Genomic DNA, 20,987 nt, shown 5'->3' with positions numbered 1-20,987 from the left:
TTTTATTTCAAGTTGCCAAAAAGTAACTGTGCTCTAGATAATAACAAAGAGAAATTTAAGATCTTAAAGTCTCACTCTCACCACCTTCCTGTCTTTCTCCTGTCCACCTCCAGACAGCAGAACGGTGTGTTTTTTTTGTTGTCCTCCCTGTTCTGAAGGCCTCTTATCTCTCTAGCTTTCCAGCCAAGCATGTCTTCCCAGGTAGCGTCTGGTCGAGATAACGTTAGCCAGGCCGTGAGCGCGTGTGCAGCTGCGTGCGGAGGCGAGGGTCTCTGAGTCTGAGGTTAAGTGCTCAATATAATGCTCCTTGTGACCTGTTGCTCGCAGGCCTCTCAGACTCACACAACTAGTGCTTTCAGTCCCTCTCTTTTTTGGCCCTAGAAACGAAAAGCGCACTTACCCTCTCAAAGCCGCGACTAAAAGGCCTGCTTTCGTTCTTTTATCCCTCAAATCCTGACACATCGTTTTCATTGAGCCCGAGTATTCCCCTGATGATTTACCTCCAACGTATCACTTTGACATCAATTACACAAAAAAACCCTGGGAAGTTGCTTTTTAACCGGCGATTAGGCAAACGAGATGATCAACACAGGTTGAGGATCTATTATGGTTGTGCCAGTGGCGGTTGGGACAGATTACAAGTGGTTAAATGGCTCCTTTTTGCAAAAAGCAGAGGAACAGAGAGAAAAGATGGTATCAACTCACGTCCGCAAAGGGGCTTTGTTTGCCTGACAGCAGGATTACAAGATAGTGGAGAGGTGGGAGGGAAAGCTTAGCTCCCGATGTTTCAAAAGACATAACTGCTCAAGGGTTTGTCAAAACAACATAATCCAGGGTATATTACGCATCTGCAGGGTGAATAAAGTGCAACAGAAACTCAATGTCTACTTACATGGAGGATTGCACACTTTATAGGTGAGAAGATTCAGATTTCAAGTCTTACCTGGGGAGAGAAAAACAGAAAGAGAGAGGAAAAAAGGAGATTAATAAACAAATGGCAATGCATGACTGTACTTTATTTCACAGCGCTGTAGAATGCTTGATTCTGACTGGGTGACAAATTGGCTGTAAAAGTTCCAATTCTGCTGACTGCACAAATATGACATTACATCACTCTAAAACCCCCTGTCCTCAATATAAGAATGCCATATTTCACTTAGATTAAAATGTACATTATAATAAGAAATATAAATGCATATCTTGTAAAGTAACATTCCTACTACATTTTGGCAAACAGAAAATGTTCATTTAAAAAAAAAAAAAAATAAGGGGTTCAACAGGTTCACACATACTCAAGTAAATTTTACAGTTTTTATTATAAATTTTAATCATAACTAATTAGTTATAAATCACAAGCATGATATGTCAGACCAGAATTTTTTTTATTCTGCATTTAATACAGGTGCGAAATATGAATATTTCGTCAACATCGTAACAGTTTCAGTCTGATTATGTTGACCAATCGATGAATGGAGCTGAAAGTCGATTTGAAATCAATTTAATGGTTTTAATTCATTAATTCATTGAAGTGTTCAGCTAGATTTGTCAATATTTATGAAGAATTTTTTATATTTACATATATCCGTTTTGTTATAAACCTCCATACCCTCAGGGTTAGGATTTTCTTTTAAAAGACTGTGCAATAACAATAGTGAATCTCGCCTTAGCAAGCAGCAACAATAGCACTTTTCTCTTGATGAAGTTTGACTGTAAAGCATTAGTGTGCTGCAGTATTTGGAGGGTCTGTTTTATGCTGGTGTTAAATGCACGCTTGTTGGCAGTACAGCAGGGGGCTGGAAGAGTATGAAGGGCACAGTGTTTGCCTTATTTGGGGATGACTGGCTGTGTTTAATGAAGGACACTGGCCTTTACAGAGTTGGCCGAGGGAAACTTCACTGAAAGGCATGCACATACACACAGAGGTTTTCAGGTTTTCTATTTGTCAATTGTAAATCTTACACTGAAATTCCTAACTGCTCTTTGCTTGCTCTCACAGCACAATATAAAATATACACGCTGTGCAAAATCTGACAGGAAAGAAGAAAAAAAAAATCTTGAGATCTCTTTAAATGTCCCAACTATTTCTCAGGTGACATTTAGAGCAAACAGAGGCTTTGCTCAAGTATCCTGCTACTCAGATGTGAGAAAAAGACCCTTTAAAGTTTCAGAGATCTTATACTGTGCTCAGATATGTCAAGATAAAGTCTGTAAAAGCCAGATATTTCAATTTACATATTTAATATATAAAATACCAAATTATCTGGGCTATGCTGTCTACATTTAATTTCTAGCTCTATACTCTTACTTCATGTCAACAACTGTGTATATTTTTGTTTCTCCTGAAGAATTTTAGAAGAAACATCTGAGGCAAATATGATACTTAGAAAAAAATACAGCTGCAAGCAGCAATTATCGGGGCCAAGCGCATCAGAAGCAAACAAGGAAGCTAGCAGCAAACCAGCAGAAAAAAATAGTAAATAAAGACATTTGGAGACAATTTTAAGTAAAAAGGTTGAAAACCCATGAATACATTGTTTTAATGAGATATAATTGCGTATAAAATATTTTCATTACAATTTTGAAAGTTTTTGAGTACCTTCAGGGCATGGTGCCGTAGACACATACAGAGTTTTGTGCGTTCGTAAAATATGCAATATGCAAAACCATTGCAGTCACAGCTTTTGAGTTTTTGTGTTATTTTGTAATTAAAATGACGGCCATGTTTTTCAAGGTACAGCAATGTCATAATGGACTATGATAGCAACAGAGACAAAGACACTGCATGTCAATTTTGAAGTCAATCGGACCAACGGTACTGTAGCAGGGCTCGACATTAAGCCTGTTCACATGCTTGTCCTTCGGACAAGTAAATCTGTCATTCACTTGTCCGGGTAAAAAATTAGCTTGTCCGCATTTTTTTTTTTTTTTTGGTAAATATAATCTATTCTGAAGCAATATTCTCACCAGTGTTCAATCAGCTTTGACATATTTAAATATGTATATTTGTGATATTTTTACCTTTTTATAAAGGGCATTTTCCATTATCTTATTAAATATAGGCTATGCTTCAGCTTTCATTTTATATTTTTAAATTTGATCTATAAATTAAATTAGAATAAGACACTATAAGCTGTTACCAATCAAATAAAATTATTTACACTGAAAACTGCATTAAATAATGCATTAAATAATGTTATAAGATTATTTTAAATATTTGGAAAGATGAAACTAAACCAGGTCTTAATGAGTGAGTCTTTGAGTTGATTCCTTCAAACGGCTGATTTATTCAAGAATTTGGTGGTCGTTTACGAATAGGTCATTGAATCTTTGATTCAACCGATTCATTCAAAATGCTGAATCATTCAGTAACACGCTGTTGCTGTGAGATACGTTATGGTTCTGCTGTGATCTTTGTTTGGAACTATTTTCACTGCTGAAATAGAACAAAAACGGTCCATATTGGATCTAAAATGTAAGTGACTTAATGTTAATTAATTGTTTATGGAACTGGCGTATGCGTAATTTTCAGTCGTGATGGTATTCAGGAAAATAACACTCTTGTTTGTGTGATGTTGCTTAACTGTATCATATGATATAAATAGTTAACATACACGGTTAAAATGGTGTAGTTTTTATGAGTTTCTTTGTATGAGCGGCGTTCATTTGTTTTTGATTTTCTCCTCGAGAGGCTGCGCGAGCCTCAACAGCAAAACCTTGTTGTTTTGACGTTTTAACCAGGATACTTGTCCGTCAGGCAAGTAAAATTCTTTTCCCCTTGCCCCTTCAAAAATCCACTTGTCCTGGACAAGCGGACAAGCGTTAATGTCGAGCCCTGTGTAGTCAACAGCCAATAGCCTGTTGTGTATAGCGCCACAGTCCCCCTGCCTTTTTTTTGTCCTCAGAGTGCCCCCATACATAAAAAATTACCCTCACAAACTTATTTTGCCACTTACTATCAAAATCCTGACATTTGGCCGCTATCAATTAGTCAACATGCTATGAATCCAATTTTCCTACGGTGGTTTCATCTCGATCGGACAAACGGTTTCGAAGATATTCGCGAAAGTTGTTTAAATCACAAACCATGAGGTAAAACCTAACATGTTTGGTATTGTTGGACTCGGCAAGGATTCACAGGTGATGTTACACAGGACATCTAAGGAGATGACTCCCCTGAAAATAATTCAACCAAATCCAAAGTTATAAGCATGTGAATATTTCGATTTTTTTAACTAGGTGGTGCTGGTTTGAAACTTCCCAGGCTCCTTCAGGGCATCGTGCCGATGACCCATACCGAGTTTCGTAACAATACGCTAATGGACAATGAGAATTCCAAAGTCTCTTTAGTCTTGAAAGAGCAACAACTGAAGCCACAAAACTGGGAATCAACACTGTTCAACAACACGCAATGTAGAATCTTGTATTAATTTGCAGATCAACTATTAGCATTCCAGTGTACACTCTCACACCGAGGCAGGTGACTGCACATGTAATGGAGTGTGTCAGCAGATGTCACATTAACAGCTAACTATGAGGACAATAAAGGCACTGGGACACGTTCGGTTCGGGTCAATGCGGTGACTGCAGATTACTATTGAGCTTTTTGTTTAACAGACATTAGGTCACCAGTACTCTCTTAAACCGTTGTGTCCTCTGTTAGTAAAATATAGTTTTTCTAAGAGATTGTGTAGTATTATTTTTTAAAGTGTACAATTGTGGCCCCAAAAGTAATTTTTGTTCCCCCATTTCCAGCTTCCAAGCACACTAACTATCCTGTCTTGCACTGCAATACAAATATTTTTTAAATTGACAAAAATGAATACTTCACCTTTAAAGTTACATTTTTCAGAAGAGAAGGGGGTTCAATTTAAAGGCTGTTGAATCAGAGCAATGGGAAAAAAAAAACATAACACCTGAGAATCGTAAACAAATAGTGCCCAGTAAACGTAACGTTTCATCAAGCTTTAAAAGCTACTGTCAGTCTGGATATATGTCCCACTCACTCCTGACTACACACACCAGTGACTGATGTTATAACAACAGGGTTCTGTTTTAATCCCTGCCGTCATCTTCAAAGACAGATTAGGGGTCTCGTAATGAAGAGGCAGAGACAGAGAGAGAGAGAGAAGGAGATGGAGACAGAGACAAAGACAGATAGAAATGCTGATGAGCAGTTCATGTTCTCTAGTTATACTAAAACTGAACTGACTGAACTCTGCGTTTCAACATTATTCCACACGTGAGGAAATAATTCACCTATGGTTAGAAGTACAGTAACTATGATAGTAATTGACTCCAAACTGTTGAAGTATTGAAAAATGTAGCCTAGAAATTAAATATTACTTATGATTACCAGATAATGGATAAATCATTTTTTTAATGAAAATACAACTATAAAAATTTACATCCACAACAGGAAATATAATTAATATAATATAATATATAAAATAATATTAATATAATATAAAGTAATATAATATAACAATATAATAATAATTAATATAACATGCAAAAAAAATCATTAGTAAACAGTAGACATGCCGATATACGGTAATATGATATATCACGATAATGAACATGCACGGAATTGTAATCGTGGGAACTTCAAAATACTGTGAATAATTCTTTATTATGAATTTGATACATTTTAAGTGCATTAATACTTTTCCATCAACCAGTTAAAATGTACAATGTATGCTGCTGCAAATACTCCACAACACCAAATACTTAAAGACTTAGCCGTTTATTTTCAAATTTAAACATTTTTACAGTTTAATCTGGACTAAAACGTTATTGTTCCTTATAGTTCTTTTGAACTGTAATCTGTGAAACATTTGCTTACTTTATACATTTTTGTATACTGTTTTATTGTATTTAAATATTTAGAGTTCTTTTTGTTATAAGAAAAGGTATTAAACCGGTTAGGACAACACTTTTTTTGTAACTCAATTTAATATCACATAATATAATAATACCGTGATAAAAGCTTCAGCAATTACTGTAATATGAAAATTTGATACGTCACATGCGTAGTAAACAGAAATTAGAAAATAGAATCCATTTATTTTTTTTAAATATACTTTTTAAAACATTTTAAATTCAACCCCATTCCTCTTCTCAGACTTCACTTGTGCTGTTGATTACACTCTGCACAGGTCCAGGTTACGTGTAAAGTTTTTGCCTCATTCTCCTAATTGTAAGCATATTACATACCGCAATATGCTAAGAACCTTTAATTTGCTGTAATGTTACACAAAGCAACGTACCATAAGACTATAGAAATGTACAGAGTCACATAGTGAGCTGAGAGTGTAATGGAGACATGCACCGCTGGCGCGCCATGTCTGTCCACGGGTTTAAATTTAGCCTGGATCAGTCTATCTCAGACGTTTGAAAGGAGTATTATCATCTCCACCGGACGAGACGCTACTGGACAAATTACACTTCAAACATTGCGTCTGCAAAAGAGAAGAAATCCAGTTATTATGTCCAGACATGAAGTGAACATTTTGAATGACAAAGAAAGCTTCAGCTAAATTTAAAAATGGTGTATAATCATGCCAAGTGATAACGTCTTTTTACACGAGAAATCCACGTCAGTTTAAACAATAGCGTCTCCCAGCCTTTATGAGTTTTAAATCAAAGTACACCCTCCGAAGTGTTTGTTTACTAGCCATTTCTCATTTCCTGCGGCACCATCCTGTTATCGTTGTGCCGCTATCTCTTCTATAATTGTACATTATTATATAGACGAGATAAAGGTGAGTTAAGTAGCGACGCTGCCTCTTGCGTAAACATTTGGAGGTGATTTTTCCCTCTTATCTAACCTTTGCCGGTTGCTCTCTTTTCACTCTCTCTCATGGTCTCGCAGCATGTGAGCGTGTGTGTTTTGGAGCGCAGAGGGGGCCTGGCTCTAGCCTGGTCTTAACAGACTCAGTGGAGTCATTGCAGCTGTTTCGGGCCGGCCACAAAGGGGAGCATTTAATTGGTACTGAATGCAGGGACAGAGGCTTTCAATTTGGTCAGGGCTGTAGAGACACGCACTCTGCTTGCTGTGTGTGCGTGTTTCGTTTTGTTACGTTTGTCCTACCTTCTCATATAACACACTACAACCCCCCACAAAGCACTGAGAGCCCCCGCATACAACAAGCTATAGCACAGTCATGCACAACAAAACAGCAACAGCGTCAACCGGTGCAGCGGTTAATAATTGCGCTGTATGCGTTAGGGATTGTAAAATGAGGGCTGTTAAAGTAAAACCGGACAGCTGCTCATCCAACGACTGTTTCTGATTTGCTATCCATTCAAAATATCTTTGTTTTGACTGCTCTTTGGGATTTTGAATGTGGTCTGCCAATAGTTTTACAAGGTTTCGTTGTCTATTTATAAATAGACATAATAGTATAATCACTCAGTCGGGTCGGGTGGGGAGGGGGCGTTAAATGGATAATGTGAGGTTAAATTAACCCCCACCAACTCTCGGAAAACAATGGAAAACTTTTCATGAGTGTGACGCAGAAAGTCAAATGCTGGTGTAATCTTGTGATTCGGTAACTTCGTCAAACATCATATGGAGTTAATTTGAAGCTCTGCTGTAGGTAAGAGAAGAAGAGATGCCCAGTGATGTGATAAAAAATCTTTTTAGGAGCTCAGCGGCATGTTAGTAGCATACAAACACACACTAAACATAGCCTAGAAGCCTATCTCTCCTAATTCCCTTAAATGTGGGACTGTTTAGCTCTCCTGATGAGCTCAGTCTGTTTCAATGGCCCCTCCTCTTGAGAAAGTAAGAAACACATACATACTTACACTTCCAGAGTCCATAGTGTCAATAAGGCACCCACAGTGTGAGACACTGACAGACAACTATAGACTGAAACCCTTTTTTATGGTCCTGCAAACACAGAGGTGGTCATTTTTCCTAGCCAGAGGCTGAAAGGGGGCCACTGGTATGCAAACTGCCATTTGCAATACAGAAAAACTGGCCAAAATAAATAAATAAATGAATAATCGGATTTGCGGAAACATCTTTACTGGTACAAATCAAGGATAAAGCATATACCAGCAGAAAGCTATAATTTAGCCTGCCAATATAATATAATATAATACATATAATATAATTAGTGCTGGGCAATCACGATTGATCACATCCAAAATAAAAGTTTGTGTTTACATAATATATGTGAGTGTACTGTGTATAATTATTACGTACACTCTAAAAAATGCTGGGTTAAAATAAAAAATGGACTAACCCAGCAATTGGGTTGGGTTAAATGTTTGCTTAAAACAACCCAATTGCTGGGTTAAAAGAACCCAATCGCTGGGTTAAAACACAATTGTTGGGTTAGTCCATTTTCAACCCAACTTCGTTTTTTTTTAACCCAGCATTTTTTAGTGTATATATAAATACACACACACACACACGCATGTATACATTTAAGAAAATATGTTGTATTTGTATTAAATAAATATAACAAATATAAATTTTTCTTAAATGTATACATGCATGTGTGTGTATGTATTTATAAATGATATTACGCAGTGCCTGGAAATAGTCCCCAGCACGCTCTCTGTGCAAGCAGGTTGTCACATTGGTTATGTTGACGGAAGTTAGCCTATTTTCAGGCGCTGCGTAAAATCATTGCGTGATCAATATCAATGAATGAACAAGCAAACCAAGAGTGTCTCTTTTATCATAGCAAAAGTGAAGCAAAATAATGCTTTGAGAAAAATAAAGCGAAGATGAACATACAGTACACAAGAGTCTATAAAAGCAAGAGTTCATTGTTAGTCGCTAGCAGCACACCAGCTCCTGACATGACACTAAAAACCAATCTTACTCACATATAGAGCAGAAACAACACAACCTTGGCATCTGTTTAAGGCCTTCTCGCTTCGGTCACGCGGGTCCTAGAGCTCTCGCCTGATCATAACCCTTCTTTTTCCAGTGATATTCCTCTGAGCTCTCCTCTTTTTTAAATGTCTCTCAGCCATCTCTCTTTCTACAGTCTTTCTTCAAATCTCCCTCTTGCTCAGCTCACTCTCTCCTCCCCCATCATGACTGAACCTCCCCCTACTGCTGATTGGCTACAAGTGTGTTGTGGTGCTCGGTCCGATCCACTTTCAGCGTTTGTCAAAAATTGCTAACTGCACCTTTAAGACGCTCCTATGCTTACATAAGTAACGTCCAAAATTTCCTTAACAATGAGGTAAATAAATTAGGATAATGAAAAAAATAGTGTGTTCTGGTTATGGTGAATATTTGTTAGCGGACTGTGTTTTCCTTTGGGTCCTGTATCTAAATAATGGAGCGCATAAAGATAACTGCCGGCAGAGAACGAAGAAAGATCTCGCATAACTCAACAGCCGATGTTCAAAAAAAATGAGAGCGTGAAACCGCAAAGCCTCCAGCTAACGTTTGTGCCGCTTTATTTTTGAATTGCATCTGGAGATGTTTAAATGTTATTAAAATGTGTGCAGTGTGAGGACAGATCAGGTTACGGCCAACAACAAAAAAGAAAAAAACCTGGTGAGAGAGTACTGGATGCTGCTTCTTTCAAACGAATGAGAAAAACCGAAGTGGGTGAGGAGGAGACAGCGATGAAAAAGAGGAATGGGAGAAAGAGAAAACGAGGGGTGAAGACTCTGACAGCAGTTCTCTGTGAGTGTCTCTGCGTGGCCCGTGCCAAGAAAAACAAGGCCTGAGCAAGGTTGGGAATCTGATTTCAGCCGAGAGCTGCGGCAGGAAACGCTGTTCCTCCGGGGGGAGGGGTGCAGATCCACAGCCATGGAGCACTCCCAAAATCTTTTCTCCCCAAAAACACCTCTGTTCTCAAAAGCCTCTATGTATCTCCTTCATTCTCATTTTCTACAGGTCAGGACCACAGTTTATCATCCGGTCTCTGTATCTTCTCAGACTTTCCAGGTCTAGGGTTCAGGCCAAAAACGCTTTGTCTGGGAGGTATCACATTTCACACTTGCGCTTGCTTACAGGGTGAAGGGCAATGAAAACCAGGTCCCACATGTCACGAGAAGGTCGTGTTGGTTAAATCTAGCATTGCTAGCCACAATCTCCATATGGATCACATAACCAGCACGGTTGACTACAGAACGAAGGGTTAGAAATGATCAAGCCGCTCTGATGGATACAAGAGAGCTAGATTCACACACTGGCAAAAGGAGCAATGTCAAAAGGATGTCCGCTTTTCGTGGTCTAAATGTGGTCATAATGATGCCAGATGTGGCCAATCAAGACCGTGGACTGCATTCAGCTGCAAATACAGCTGTGCTGATCCTTCTTATTTCCCCCCCAAAACTCCTCCCTCCATCTCTTCCGTTCAATTCCTGCCTCTCTTTTCAGGTCTGTCCAAGCAGTCAGTTAACACAATATCCTATTCGGACAATGGATTTGGGTAAAATGCGGCCATTATGGTGACTTATGGCCACTCTGGAGCTGCAGATTTGGTGGGGAGGGATCATGCTGATCTCTTCTGCAGACTACAGGGAAATAGAGCTATAAAACTAACCTGCCTCTGATTAGCACCATTCCAAAGCGGGACACAGGACCTAAAAACAGTGCGACATTGATGAGGTGAAGACGACATCTGTCCGAAAGGAAACGGATCAAATGTCCCCAGAAAGAATCCTGTTGACACTTGTAAATATCTCATCGCACAGCATATCAAGGACGATATGAATGTGGATTGAATGTCCACATGCATTGTGTCCTTTGGCTGGTCTTCCGAGCTTTTAAGAGGTATGAGATATGGTCATTTAGGTGTGCAACACCACGAATAGAAGAATCGCCATCACTATAAATTAACTGCTTTTCAAAGTCAAGTCACCTTTATTTATATAGTGCTTTATACAAGATTGTTTCAAAGCAGCTTTACAGAGACCACCTAACTACTTTTACAATGAAAAACTGTTTCTCTCGCTTCTACAGTCTCATTAAAAACATGCAATAATTTTTCCACCTTTAGGGGTACAAGAGCTTGTCACTCAAAGGGATATCTTATTTACCCCTAATAGCTTCATGTTAGCATTTCAAGTGTACATTTTACTACTAATATGCACTTTGTAGGGGTAGATAAGGTACAAAGTTGTCCCTTTAAGGATACTGCCACAGTGACAAGCTGTTGTACTTCTAAAGTTACAAATTTTGCACCTTTTTTGACAGTGTAAGATAATGTCCCTTGCAGAAAACTCTCTTAACTCTTAGTCCGAGACATTTCTCACATTTTTTTCCCATGAGAGCCAACGCGCTCACACAGGGCCGCACAAGAGTCTCTCTGTTCAGGGCCTCTGTAAGGAGCTAGGGTCTGCTAGGCTCCAGGCTAGCATGAATGTGGACATTTAAAAAAAAAAAAAAAAAAAAAAAAAAAAAACTTTTCACAGACTTGGCCATAATTAAAACCCCATGTCACAAGCAGCAGGCTGGGGGTTTGCAGCAGCCCGTTGCTGGTGAGGAACACATGTTGTAAACAAACAGAAGAACCGAGTCAAAAAGCCATTGAGCTAGGGTCTGCTAACCACATAGAACGAAGCTAAGGACTCAGAATAGTGACAGATGCAACATGTGGATGCTCTGCTCTTCGCATTATGCCCTTCCCAGAAGATTGCGCTTTTGTAAAGTTCCCGAAAACAGCTGTGAGCATGTGTGCAGATGCATTCCAATTCAAAGCGATTGGATTCACTAGATCAACAGGATGGTGATTTGTTAGACATGTCAGAAGCACAGGCCCACCGAAGACATGCCAGTAACCGAGGTTGGCTAATAATAAAATCTGTTAATGAGCAGTCAGCAGGCTTCTCAGATGTTCACTAGCATCAGCCATGCCAAAAGACTGAACCGTGTCATTGGTGGTTATCAGCATAAATCTACAAAGTAAGGCATGCATGTAGATAATATTACACAGCGTGCCAGTGTGCCCTCTTCAAAAGTATTGGCTTTCTAGCGTTGGTGACTGCTACTGGGAGAAGGTAGAGTAGCTTATTTCCCATGACAAGACCTGAAGCCTGATAAATTACACATCTCAGAACCTTGATATGTTAATGCGGATGAAATAGCGCACATGCCAGCTGGTGTTTCAAAGCATATGACGGCATTCAGAAATCTAGTGCAAGGGATCACAGATTAGATCGAACAAATATCGAGCTCCGTTTGAACACGGATACTCATGAGAACTGAGCCTTATATCCACACATCAAACCATAGTACATCTCTTTACAGGATACGTGGGGACTAAAGTTCTAGTAGTTCATAGAAATTACACTAAATACTAAAATAGAAAAATGTGATGTTTCGAAAGATAAGAAACACTACTTTTATGGGTTGACTATTCATGTCAAGACTAGTAAGTGACAAATTAACTCTGTCATCCATTTACAATGGATGCTGCAGTGGGGGGTTTTGTTTGAAATGCTGCAGCAACAAGAGAAAACGCAAAGGAAGAAATGTCAGTGTATGTAGAACATTGACCTCTGAGCCCACCTTGCAACCTCAGCTCAAATGTCATCTCTATTTAAACATCTCAAGAACACGACAGTCAAGAAATTAGGCCTTGTTCAGACAGGCAACACATTTTTTCCCCCTCAAATCTGTTAAGTGTAAAACAAACACGAAATGTGACTTTTCATAAATCCAAAGTTCTTTAATCTTGGTTCACAGAAGTTAATATAATTAATCTAATAAAATATCTAAATAAAAAAAGATGGCATTACATCCATCCATCCATATCTATAAATCACCTTTTACTCAAACTTCAAGGCCCATATTCCTGCAAACAAGACTTTGTCAAGCCAGCACCCATAAAGTCAAACTTTGCTTTTCTAGTTAAAAAAATGTGTGAAGAACTTCAATTAATTTGAATTCTATTGTATTCTCAGTTTAACTCTGAATGGCTCACAAGCCTGGATTTCAGATTTGCATACTGCCCTCACGAAAAACATGATCCAACTTCAGTCTCACACATGACAAAAAAATGTGAAACGTGCTGGCAAAAGTGACTAAAAGCCAAACTCCGATCTGGCCACATGCAACTTGTGACCCTGGACCACAAAACCAGTCATAAGTCGCACAGGTATATTTGTGACAATAGCCAACAATACATTGTTTGGGTCAAAATTATTATTATTTTAATATTTAATATTAATATAATATTTTTTCATTTTATGCCAACATTCCTTAGGATATTAAGTAAAGATCATGTTCCATGAAGATATTTTGTAAATTTTCTACCGTAAACCTATACAAAATGTATTATTAGTATTAATATGCATTGCTAAGGACTTTTTGGACAACTTTAAAGGCGATTTTCTCAATATTCAGATTTTTTGCACCCTCAGATTCCAGATTTTCAAATAGTTGTATCTTGGCTAAATATTGTCCTATTGTCCAAACAAACAATACATCAATGGAAAGCTTATTGATGTATAAATCTCAATATATATTACACGTATACACGTACACTACACGTATGACTGGTTTTGTGGTCCAGGGTAACAAATAAAAAAAAGTCTTATTTAATTGAAGAAAAGAAGTCACAAGATTTCCCCTGCAGCTTTAAAACTCAACCAAATGGACAGTAAGTAAGTGTAGGCCAATAAACAGAGCAACAATAGGTGCAAACAAAAAAAGTGATTTCATGGATAATACGCAACACATCCTCTGACCCAAGGCTGAGATAGCATGTAATTCATATAAAACAAGTTGCTGGGTGGAGTGGTCGGTCAGTTTCTAGGTGTCCAAGATGACTTGGCTTCAAACACAGAGGCCACCCACCAGAAAAAGCTTAAAACCAGTCTGGAATAAATGATGTTAATGTACCTACAGCAAAGCCAAAAATAAGATCATCTGCTTCTCCTATTAAAAATGACTCGGCAAAGAGCTGTCTTAGCTCCAGCTGGACGTAAACTATTGCGGTCATAACTCAGGCCTTCCACTGAGCCTGGCAAAGTCAGACCACATGAGATGTCAACTCAGCAGATACGTAAATCAAAAGAGTGAAAATCGTTAAATGAGAGAGAAAAAAAAAGTCTGAATATTTCATTTACAATTACGTTTCCAGTCCATGCTGTGACTGCCGGCAACAGATGGAGCGGAGGCAGGCCTGCTAATGAAATTAAAGGCAGTAATCTGTGCGTGTGAAGTAGTCGATGCTTCATGTTCTTTTCCTCACACTGACGGCTGGGTTGTTCAGCAAAATTTATGGGTTCCTGAGAGGGGAACGGGTGAACTTTTGCGTGAATCTAAATCATGACTGCAACAGTAAGTTGCTAATTGGGAAAACAGAAATGGATGTTATTTTTCTTAACTGTGTACAGCTTTGTGGTCACTAACGTAGGCTTAAGGTAAATATGCGCATGTACCCCTACTGAATAATTTTTTATTATTTTTTTATTATTATTGTTTTCATCCAGCACAGGGCTCCAGAGTGCGACTAAATGGTCGCATTTTGCGACTAAAATTTGAGAGTGTGCGACTGAATTTTACGTCCAGTCGCACATGTGCGCCCCAGTAAATTTGCCTGCTGTCGGTACTGGAGAAATTAAGAAAATACACTTACTAATTATAATTGATAGACGTTATGTCTGGCAAATTCTATCTTTGCCAGCCGTTTCTATATGAGATAATATTAAATAATTAGTCCGTGATGCATTTTTGCCATTCGCAATCCAGAAGAGAGAGAGAGAGAGAGAGAGAGAGAGAGAGAGAGAGAGAGAGAGAGAGAGAGAGAGAGAGAGAGAGAGAGAGAGAGAGAGAGAGAGAGAGAGAGAGAGAAAGCGAGCGAGCTCTCACGTGGAGCTACAGCGAACACAACACCACAGTCAGCTTTAATGAGTGACGATGGCCAAGAGAACTACACAGAAGTTTAGTCTGCTTAAACTTTAGGGATGTGCTGTGATATTAATCTAATTTTATTTTCGATTTTGGCTTCCAAGAATTATAAAAAGAAGATATATGAGGTAAAACTATTCCTATAGCCGTGTTCCGTCGAGCTCATCCTTCCTTTCACAGCTGAGCTGTCATTTCTCCCTAAACCTAATCGTCAGAATCAGTGATTGTTGTAAACTGCAGTCTCTACTGTTGCTAAACTGCGGGATGTGTTTGATAATAAAGAGCTATTAAATGCACAATAATCCGCGCAAGAGACGCTGTTTCCAACTTCAAAAGGCGGCTTATGTGTGTGTGCTGCGAAATGGAGCGGCTTGCACTTAATATTGTAGGCTTCGTGTGCGCGTCTATTTTTTTACGGTCTATGGTCTAAACCATCAAATAAACAACAAATAGCCGGTGTCAAATTGACCGGATTGGAGAGAAGTTATTTTTAACAGTTTATATCTTAAATGGGCGTAAATAGTTTGGAGAAATAGGAGAATATGATATTATTAGTTCTACATTCGATCGGTCTTAAAGGGGCAGCGTCTAATAAACCTGACGATTGAGCCATTGATTCGAATCGAACAAAAGACAAATAGAAAATATTCACATCTCTTGAATTAATAACTTTAGCTTTTATAAGCATTAATCTATCAATTTATACAGTGAAAACTATGCAGTGTTATTTTACATTTCATTACTTTATAAGATTTCTTTGTAGGTTTGTTCTTTACTGTAATATTGATGTTAGTGCCCAAACTTTGCGGTTTCTTTTGCTATATATATTTTACTTTTCAGATTATAAAGCCATGTTAATTATGTTCTAAATTATGTTTTGTTTTTTGTTTTTTTTATAAAAAAAAAAAAAGTATAATAAAAAGAACCGGTAAGAATACTGTTAAAGTACCGGATCGATAAGCAGTATGGGTAAGAGTAGTAATACCATTAAAACCTTAACGATACCCATCCCTATTAGTAATACAGTGGAAATTAGTAGATTTGATTAGCATGTTGATTTACGGTGTGCGCCACTAAAATTTCTGGTTGTGCCCCTAAAATTTTCAGTTGGGGGCCACTGTGCTCCTAGTGAAAAAAGTTAGTCTGGAGCCCTGCAGCACATTCAATGGATTATCCCAAAATTCACATAAAACTATGTGGACTGAAACACATTTTTTGGAATAAAAATGAGAAGTGCATACTTAGAGAAAATATTGTCTAAAACGCAAGGCACAAGTAAACTCACAAACTCTTGTTTGTTAACCTACAAATAAACACATGAGGGAAACTTCTAGGCCTACTTCAGGGCTGAGCCAACATGGAAATCACACTTTTCCAGTTCAAGTACTTTATGGTGTCTTACAGTCTTCTGTGTGACTTACAGCCACTTGCCTGGGTCCCACCTCCAGCACTAAGTGAGCAGCATGTGTTGGTAATTTGCAGGCAGTTGATGTTGATTAGTGCAGGCATGACATCTCTGGACCTCAGCTGTTATTGTGTACAAGGAGAGAAGCCCCTCTCAATTAGCTGCAGCATGTTAGCAAATCAGGGTTTACAAGACCTCTAGGAACACCTAAGTATTTGGCGAGAAAAATGGGGGTAGAGAATTTTAATAAACTCGAAGAATCTGAAAAAAGGCTGCTGCTGGTGATTACAACAAAAAAAATATTACAGAAGAATTATTTTATGATTATTCAGTTACATGTAGAACTGAAATGTATCGTTATCAGTTTCTGATAAACTTCACTAATATCTGCAACATCATGAAGCTGAAATAGTGACCAGTTTTTCCCTCCTTTGTCTGATTCCCATGTTGTTTTCATTGCTCTAGGCTTAACCCCCTTGAAAGTGAACGAGGTTTGATCCCTAAGAGAGATAGACAGCCTACATGAAAGCGCAGTTCCCACACCCACTGTTTAGATGTGATAACGTCACAATAAGTCATTTGGAGCCGAGCCCCTCAGCTTTGTAAATGTAGGGTGATGCATAATCATAATGCAAATAAAGATAAGAGTCTGATTTAATAAACCGGACTTGACATGTTGGGCGCTTATGTGGAAGCTTTACGCTTGATGGCTCGAGACATTTCCGTTTGCTTTATTTTCCATCCAGCTGTTTGCGTGAGTGTGTGCTTGCAGCAAGGCTCATGAGAACCTGCATTTGTGGCAGAACATCAAACGGACTTGCTCCGTCCCATTGGGGCCAGGCTTGTCTCTGAAGTGGACCCAGCCCCACTAGGCTTTCCCTTCCCCTCAAACCACTTCCTCTCGGCTTAGAGAACCTCTGCCCAGTCCAAAGGGACAAGCCTCAATGACATCTCCATGCCTAATGCCCAAGACTTTGCCTTACATCAGTAACATTCAGCCTTTCTCGTCGTTCCAAGTCTTTGTGACCAGCTCACGACTGGGATATGAGTAAGACTCGTAGGTCAGCGAGATACCCCTTCATCCCCCAACCTCCCTCCCTCCGTCCCTGGCACCCAGAGCTCTTCTGATAGACAGATAGCGTGAAGGTCATCCTCAGAGAACAGAGGCTCCGGGCAAGAATGCAAAGTATGACCCTTTTTTGAGCTGTCGGACAGAAAGGCTATCTGTGAATCAACACATGGCTGGCACAAGGGCCTATGTGTCTGACCTGTCAAGCATCTGAGCTGCCGAAGACATCTGATGTGGTGTAAGGGGCCCACTATCTTCCACAGAGTTTTCAGTTGGGGACTTGTGATGCGAATCTTATTTTCCACAATTTGGTCGGAGCCATTTATGCAAGCAAACTTTTGCAACCTTTATTCCTACCAGTAACAAATCCAACAAAAGAAAAAAGGAATCCAATCTCGTACTCAGTCAAGGGAAATGCAATAAAATCAAAGAGAGGGAAAAAGATTTTTTGTAAGGAAACGTGTTGTGTAGCCTGACTATAAACAAGCTGTTTAGCAATCTGTTTTGACCAAATACTCCTGCTTGTTACTAATTCGAATTAAGTAGATTTTTACACTAAGTAAAATGTAAGCGGTGATTACCCATGCAAAACGGCACAATGCTAGGGTGTTGAGGGCGGTGGCCAAGTTGAGTGGATTGTTGCTACTTGCTAGGGTAAAAATAATATATTCATTTCTCCAAGCTTTCCATATGCAATACTCAAGGCACCAAATGACAATCTCATATTGGCTTTACCTTACAACAACTCAAAACAAACCCTTGTTATATGAGAAGCACAGCTGTGTGGGGAAATGTTAGCAGTGTGCCAGCTGTTCCTTTGCCAAAGTAGTGGGAAAAAAATAGCAAACCAGCATTTTCCTTTGTAGGAGATGAATTGGTAATAAAAACATACAATTCACTAAGAATTAATTGCACCTGCTGATAGTGTCGCTTATTTGCACACGCTTTCTACATGTTAGAGTGCCAGATTCACTGTAGGAATAATGCAAATCATCTAAAGGCGCAAACACCGTATCAACAACAGCAATCTTAACACCTAAACTGGCTCTTTAAAATGCTAAAAAAAAAGCATGTGTTCTCTATAATTTTATCATCATTTCATGAATTACCATCATGATCACTAAATAACATCACACAAACATCTATTATAAGCAAAATTATGTCTACTGCCTGTTTGCTCCAGGCAAATAGTGATGAGTTTTGTGAATATGGACCATCTATAATGAGCCTAACTAACATATAAAAGAGGCGCATTTGGGATGAAACTGAAGAGTGCAGTGTACGTCATCCATCTTTTTTTACAGTCTATAATGTTCCAATATAGCACTGACATCAGTAGTGAACTCGGGACCTGAGTCTGCGTAGTAATGAGCACATCGGTGTCGAAAGTAAAAAAAAATGTGGGTGGGTACTCCCCCAGAAACATTTTACTGGAGTAGATGGCATTTACACTAAGTGCAAATAGCCCACTTTGTGTACTAAACATCTGTTTGGGCCAGGCAAAATAACAGAAAACACCTAATTATACACAGCGGCAATAGTGTAGGGGTAAGGCACATGGCTGAAAGTTGACGCAAACCAACCTGAGGTTCGAATCCGCCTTTTGCCGAACTCTGCTCCATTTTCCCCATAACATTTCAGATTGGAAAGGCATTTATTTTCAATAAAAATGAAGAAAATATTCTAAAAGTAGAAATAAAGCATCTAATATGTGTTTAATAATAAAGTGTTTATCGTTAGGGGTAGGTGAACAGACATGCGCTGAAATGGAGACGGTAAAAGTGAGTGGGTCCAATATCATTGGTCTTAAAAAGTGGGTGGAAGCGTGGGATCAAGGCCCTGCCCGCACTCCCGCAGAATCAGTTAGTACAGTTTATTGCAGTACCACTCATGTCGGTGTGAAATAAACAGTTATGGAAATGTAGAAATTAAATTTAAAGCTCTGATTTCCTCCCGAAAATCCTGAAAAAAGTCTGTTGGTGCCTCAGTGAAGTTGTCAATCTCAGCTGTCAATCATGACGTCACACTCCCGTTTTTATAGCATCAAATAACTAACTAAAACCAAACATATGAAAAAAAAACGAACACTTGAAATTACATCAGCGTGATAAAAACGACCTAAAATAAAGGAAATCATCTTTGGAAGAAAATAATTTGAAGTGTAATCTCGCGTCCCATTAGATTACATGGAGAGGGCGGGGTTCACCTGGGGGTGATCGAAACGTTTTGGCTTTACTTTTCAGGACTTTTGCGGCACACTTGGATGAAACAAAACAACTCATGACTCAGCATTATTTCAGTGTATTTAGCATCTGGAAAAACTGGATTCAGGTTTTTGCATTGAAATTTTGCCACCGTTTAGTGAACTAAAGAAACATCGCTGCAAAGAACAAACACACATGGCTGAACTTCAGCTTGTAAAAGTAACACTCAACCAAATACGTTGGTTTCAGCAAGTGTGGGTATCTGGAGGGCAGAGTAATGGGCGTGCCGGAAGGTAGCGAGCGTGCCGAAAGGTCTTTAAAATTAGTCGCAAAATCAGCCTGTTAGCGTGTGTAGTAGGGCTAGGGTTTAGGCAAAATCCCAATTATATTTTATACCCCTTCGCCTTCCCCTACCCCTACACCTACCTGTTCCCCTTGCCCCTTGAAACAGAGTGCCAAGGTGTAGGGGTGAAAATATTCCCCTAAGAAATGGGACACCACTACTATACCATTACATGTCATACCCCGTTTATTTTATTATAATGTCCTGTGACATTTAACCAGTATGAACAGCAATGAAGTGCGGAGGCTATATCTCACAGAAATCAGGCGCGAGCACGTTTAACAAATTACTCACTCCCAACAGAGTTTTGCGCCGTATTTGGACTTAATAAAATGCCGCTCGTTTTCAGTTCAAAAACATATGAGCCAGAGTTTCCTAAGATGATACAGAATGATACAGAACATACAAGACTAGTGAAGCCGCTTTTCCATTGGACCAAACTGTTCTCTTTGTTTATTAACCGTTCCATTCCGTGCTGATCCGAGCCGACCGGTACGGATATGGTTTCGTTTTCTACTTTGGTGCTGCGATAATGTTCATACGTTATACTTCAAGTCAGTCGTTGCCTTGGTAACGCGAGAGTTTACAGACGATATGTGATGTAAATATCGACTGCGTTATGAAGGATGACCAGATATATATTTTTAAACTTTTATTAATAGGTGTTCAAATCACCCAAATAGTGCGTTTAGCAAGCTACGGAGAAACGGGCAGCCAGGCGACACACAAGTGATCGATCCCGAGTGGTAACACACACACATTCTATGCAGCACGGTAGTCGGTGGAGTGAAACTCCTCATACCCCTTCGTTCGAAGTGTGGTCCTGAAAAATCTTAGTTTGAAGGGCTATCTGGCCCTTCCCCTTACCCCTACCCCTACCCCTACCACTCCAGCCAAAAAAGAATCGAGACACCCCTACCCCTTCACGTGAACGCGCAAAACGAAGGGGTAGGGGAAAGGGAAGGGCTAAGGGGTAGAAATGGGATTGGGCCTTAGTTTCTGTTCTAGCCCTGTGTAACTTTTGGCACGCCCCTACCTTTTGGCACGCCCATTACTCCAATCTGCAGCTATCCTGTCTATGATTTACTACAATTCTTTCTTTTATCAAATGGAAATGCTGTAAATCC

At 39.1% G+C, this 20,987-nt stretch overlaps 1 protein-coding gene and 1 long non-coding RNA gene across 3 annotated transcripts in view; both read right to left on the bottom strand.

Moving 5' to 3' along the window:
• Nucleotides 1-20,987, bottom strand: part of pdzrn3b (PDZ domain containing RING finger 3b) — a 127,823-nt gene that overhangs the window by 65,842 nt on the left and 40,994 nt on the right. Inside the window, exon 2 of one of the 2 annotated variants that reach the window (XM_079841208.1) lies at nucleotides 706-848. The exons of the other annotated variant lie outside the window; for it this stretch is intronic. Coding sequence (XP_079697334.1) covers nucleotides 706-798 — 93 coding nt within the window. The 5' untranslated portion in view covers nucleotides 799-848. The remainder of the gene's footprint in view (nucleotides 1-705; nucleotides 849-20,987) is intronic. 2 annotated transcript variants of the gene reach the window in all.
• On the bottom strand, nucleotides 14,314-20,124 carry LOC307141197. The gene is made up of 3 exons (XR_013818334.1): nucleotides 17,895-20,124; nucleotides 16,000-17,831; nucleotides 14,314-14,428 (listed from the first exon to the last, which is right to left on the bottom strand). It is a non-coding gene; the product is annotated as an uncharacterized lncRNA (long non-coding RNA).

This window comes from Gobio gobio, assembly GCF_949357685.1.
Source record: "Gobio gobio genome assembly, chromosome: 17".
Taxonomy (NCBI): domain Eukaryota; kingdom Metazoa; phylum Chordata; class Actinopteri; order Cypriniformes; family Gobionidae; genus Gobio; species Gobio gobio.
This window is presented reverse-complemented; position numbering and strand designations above follow the sequence as displayed.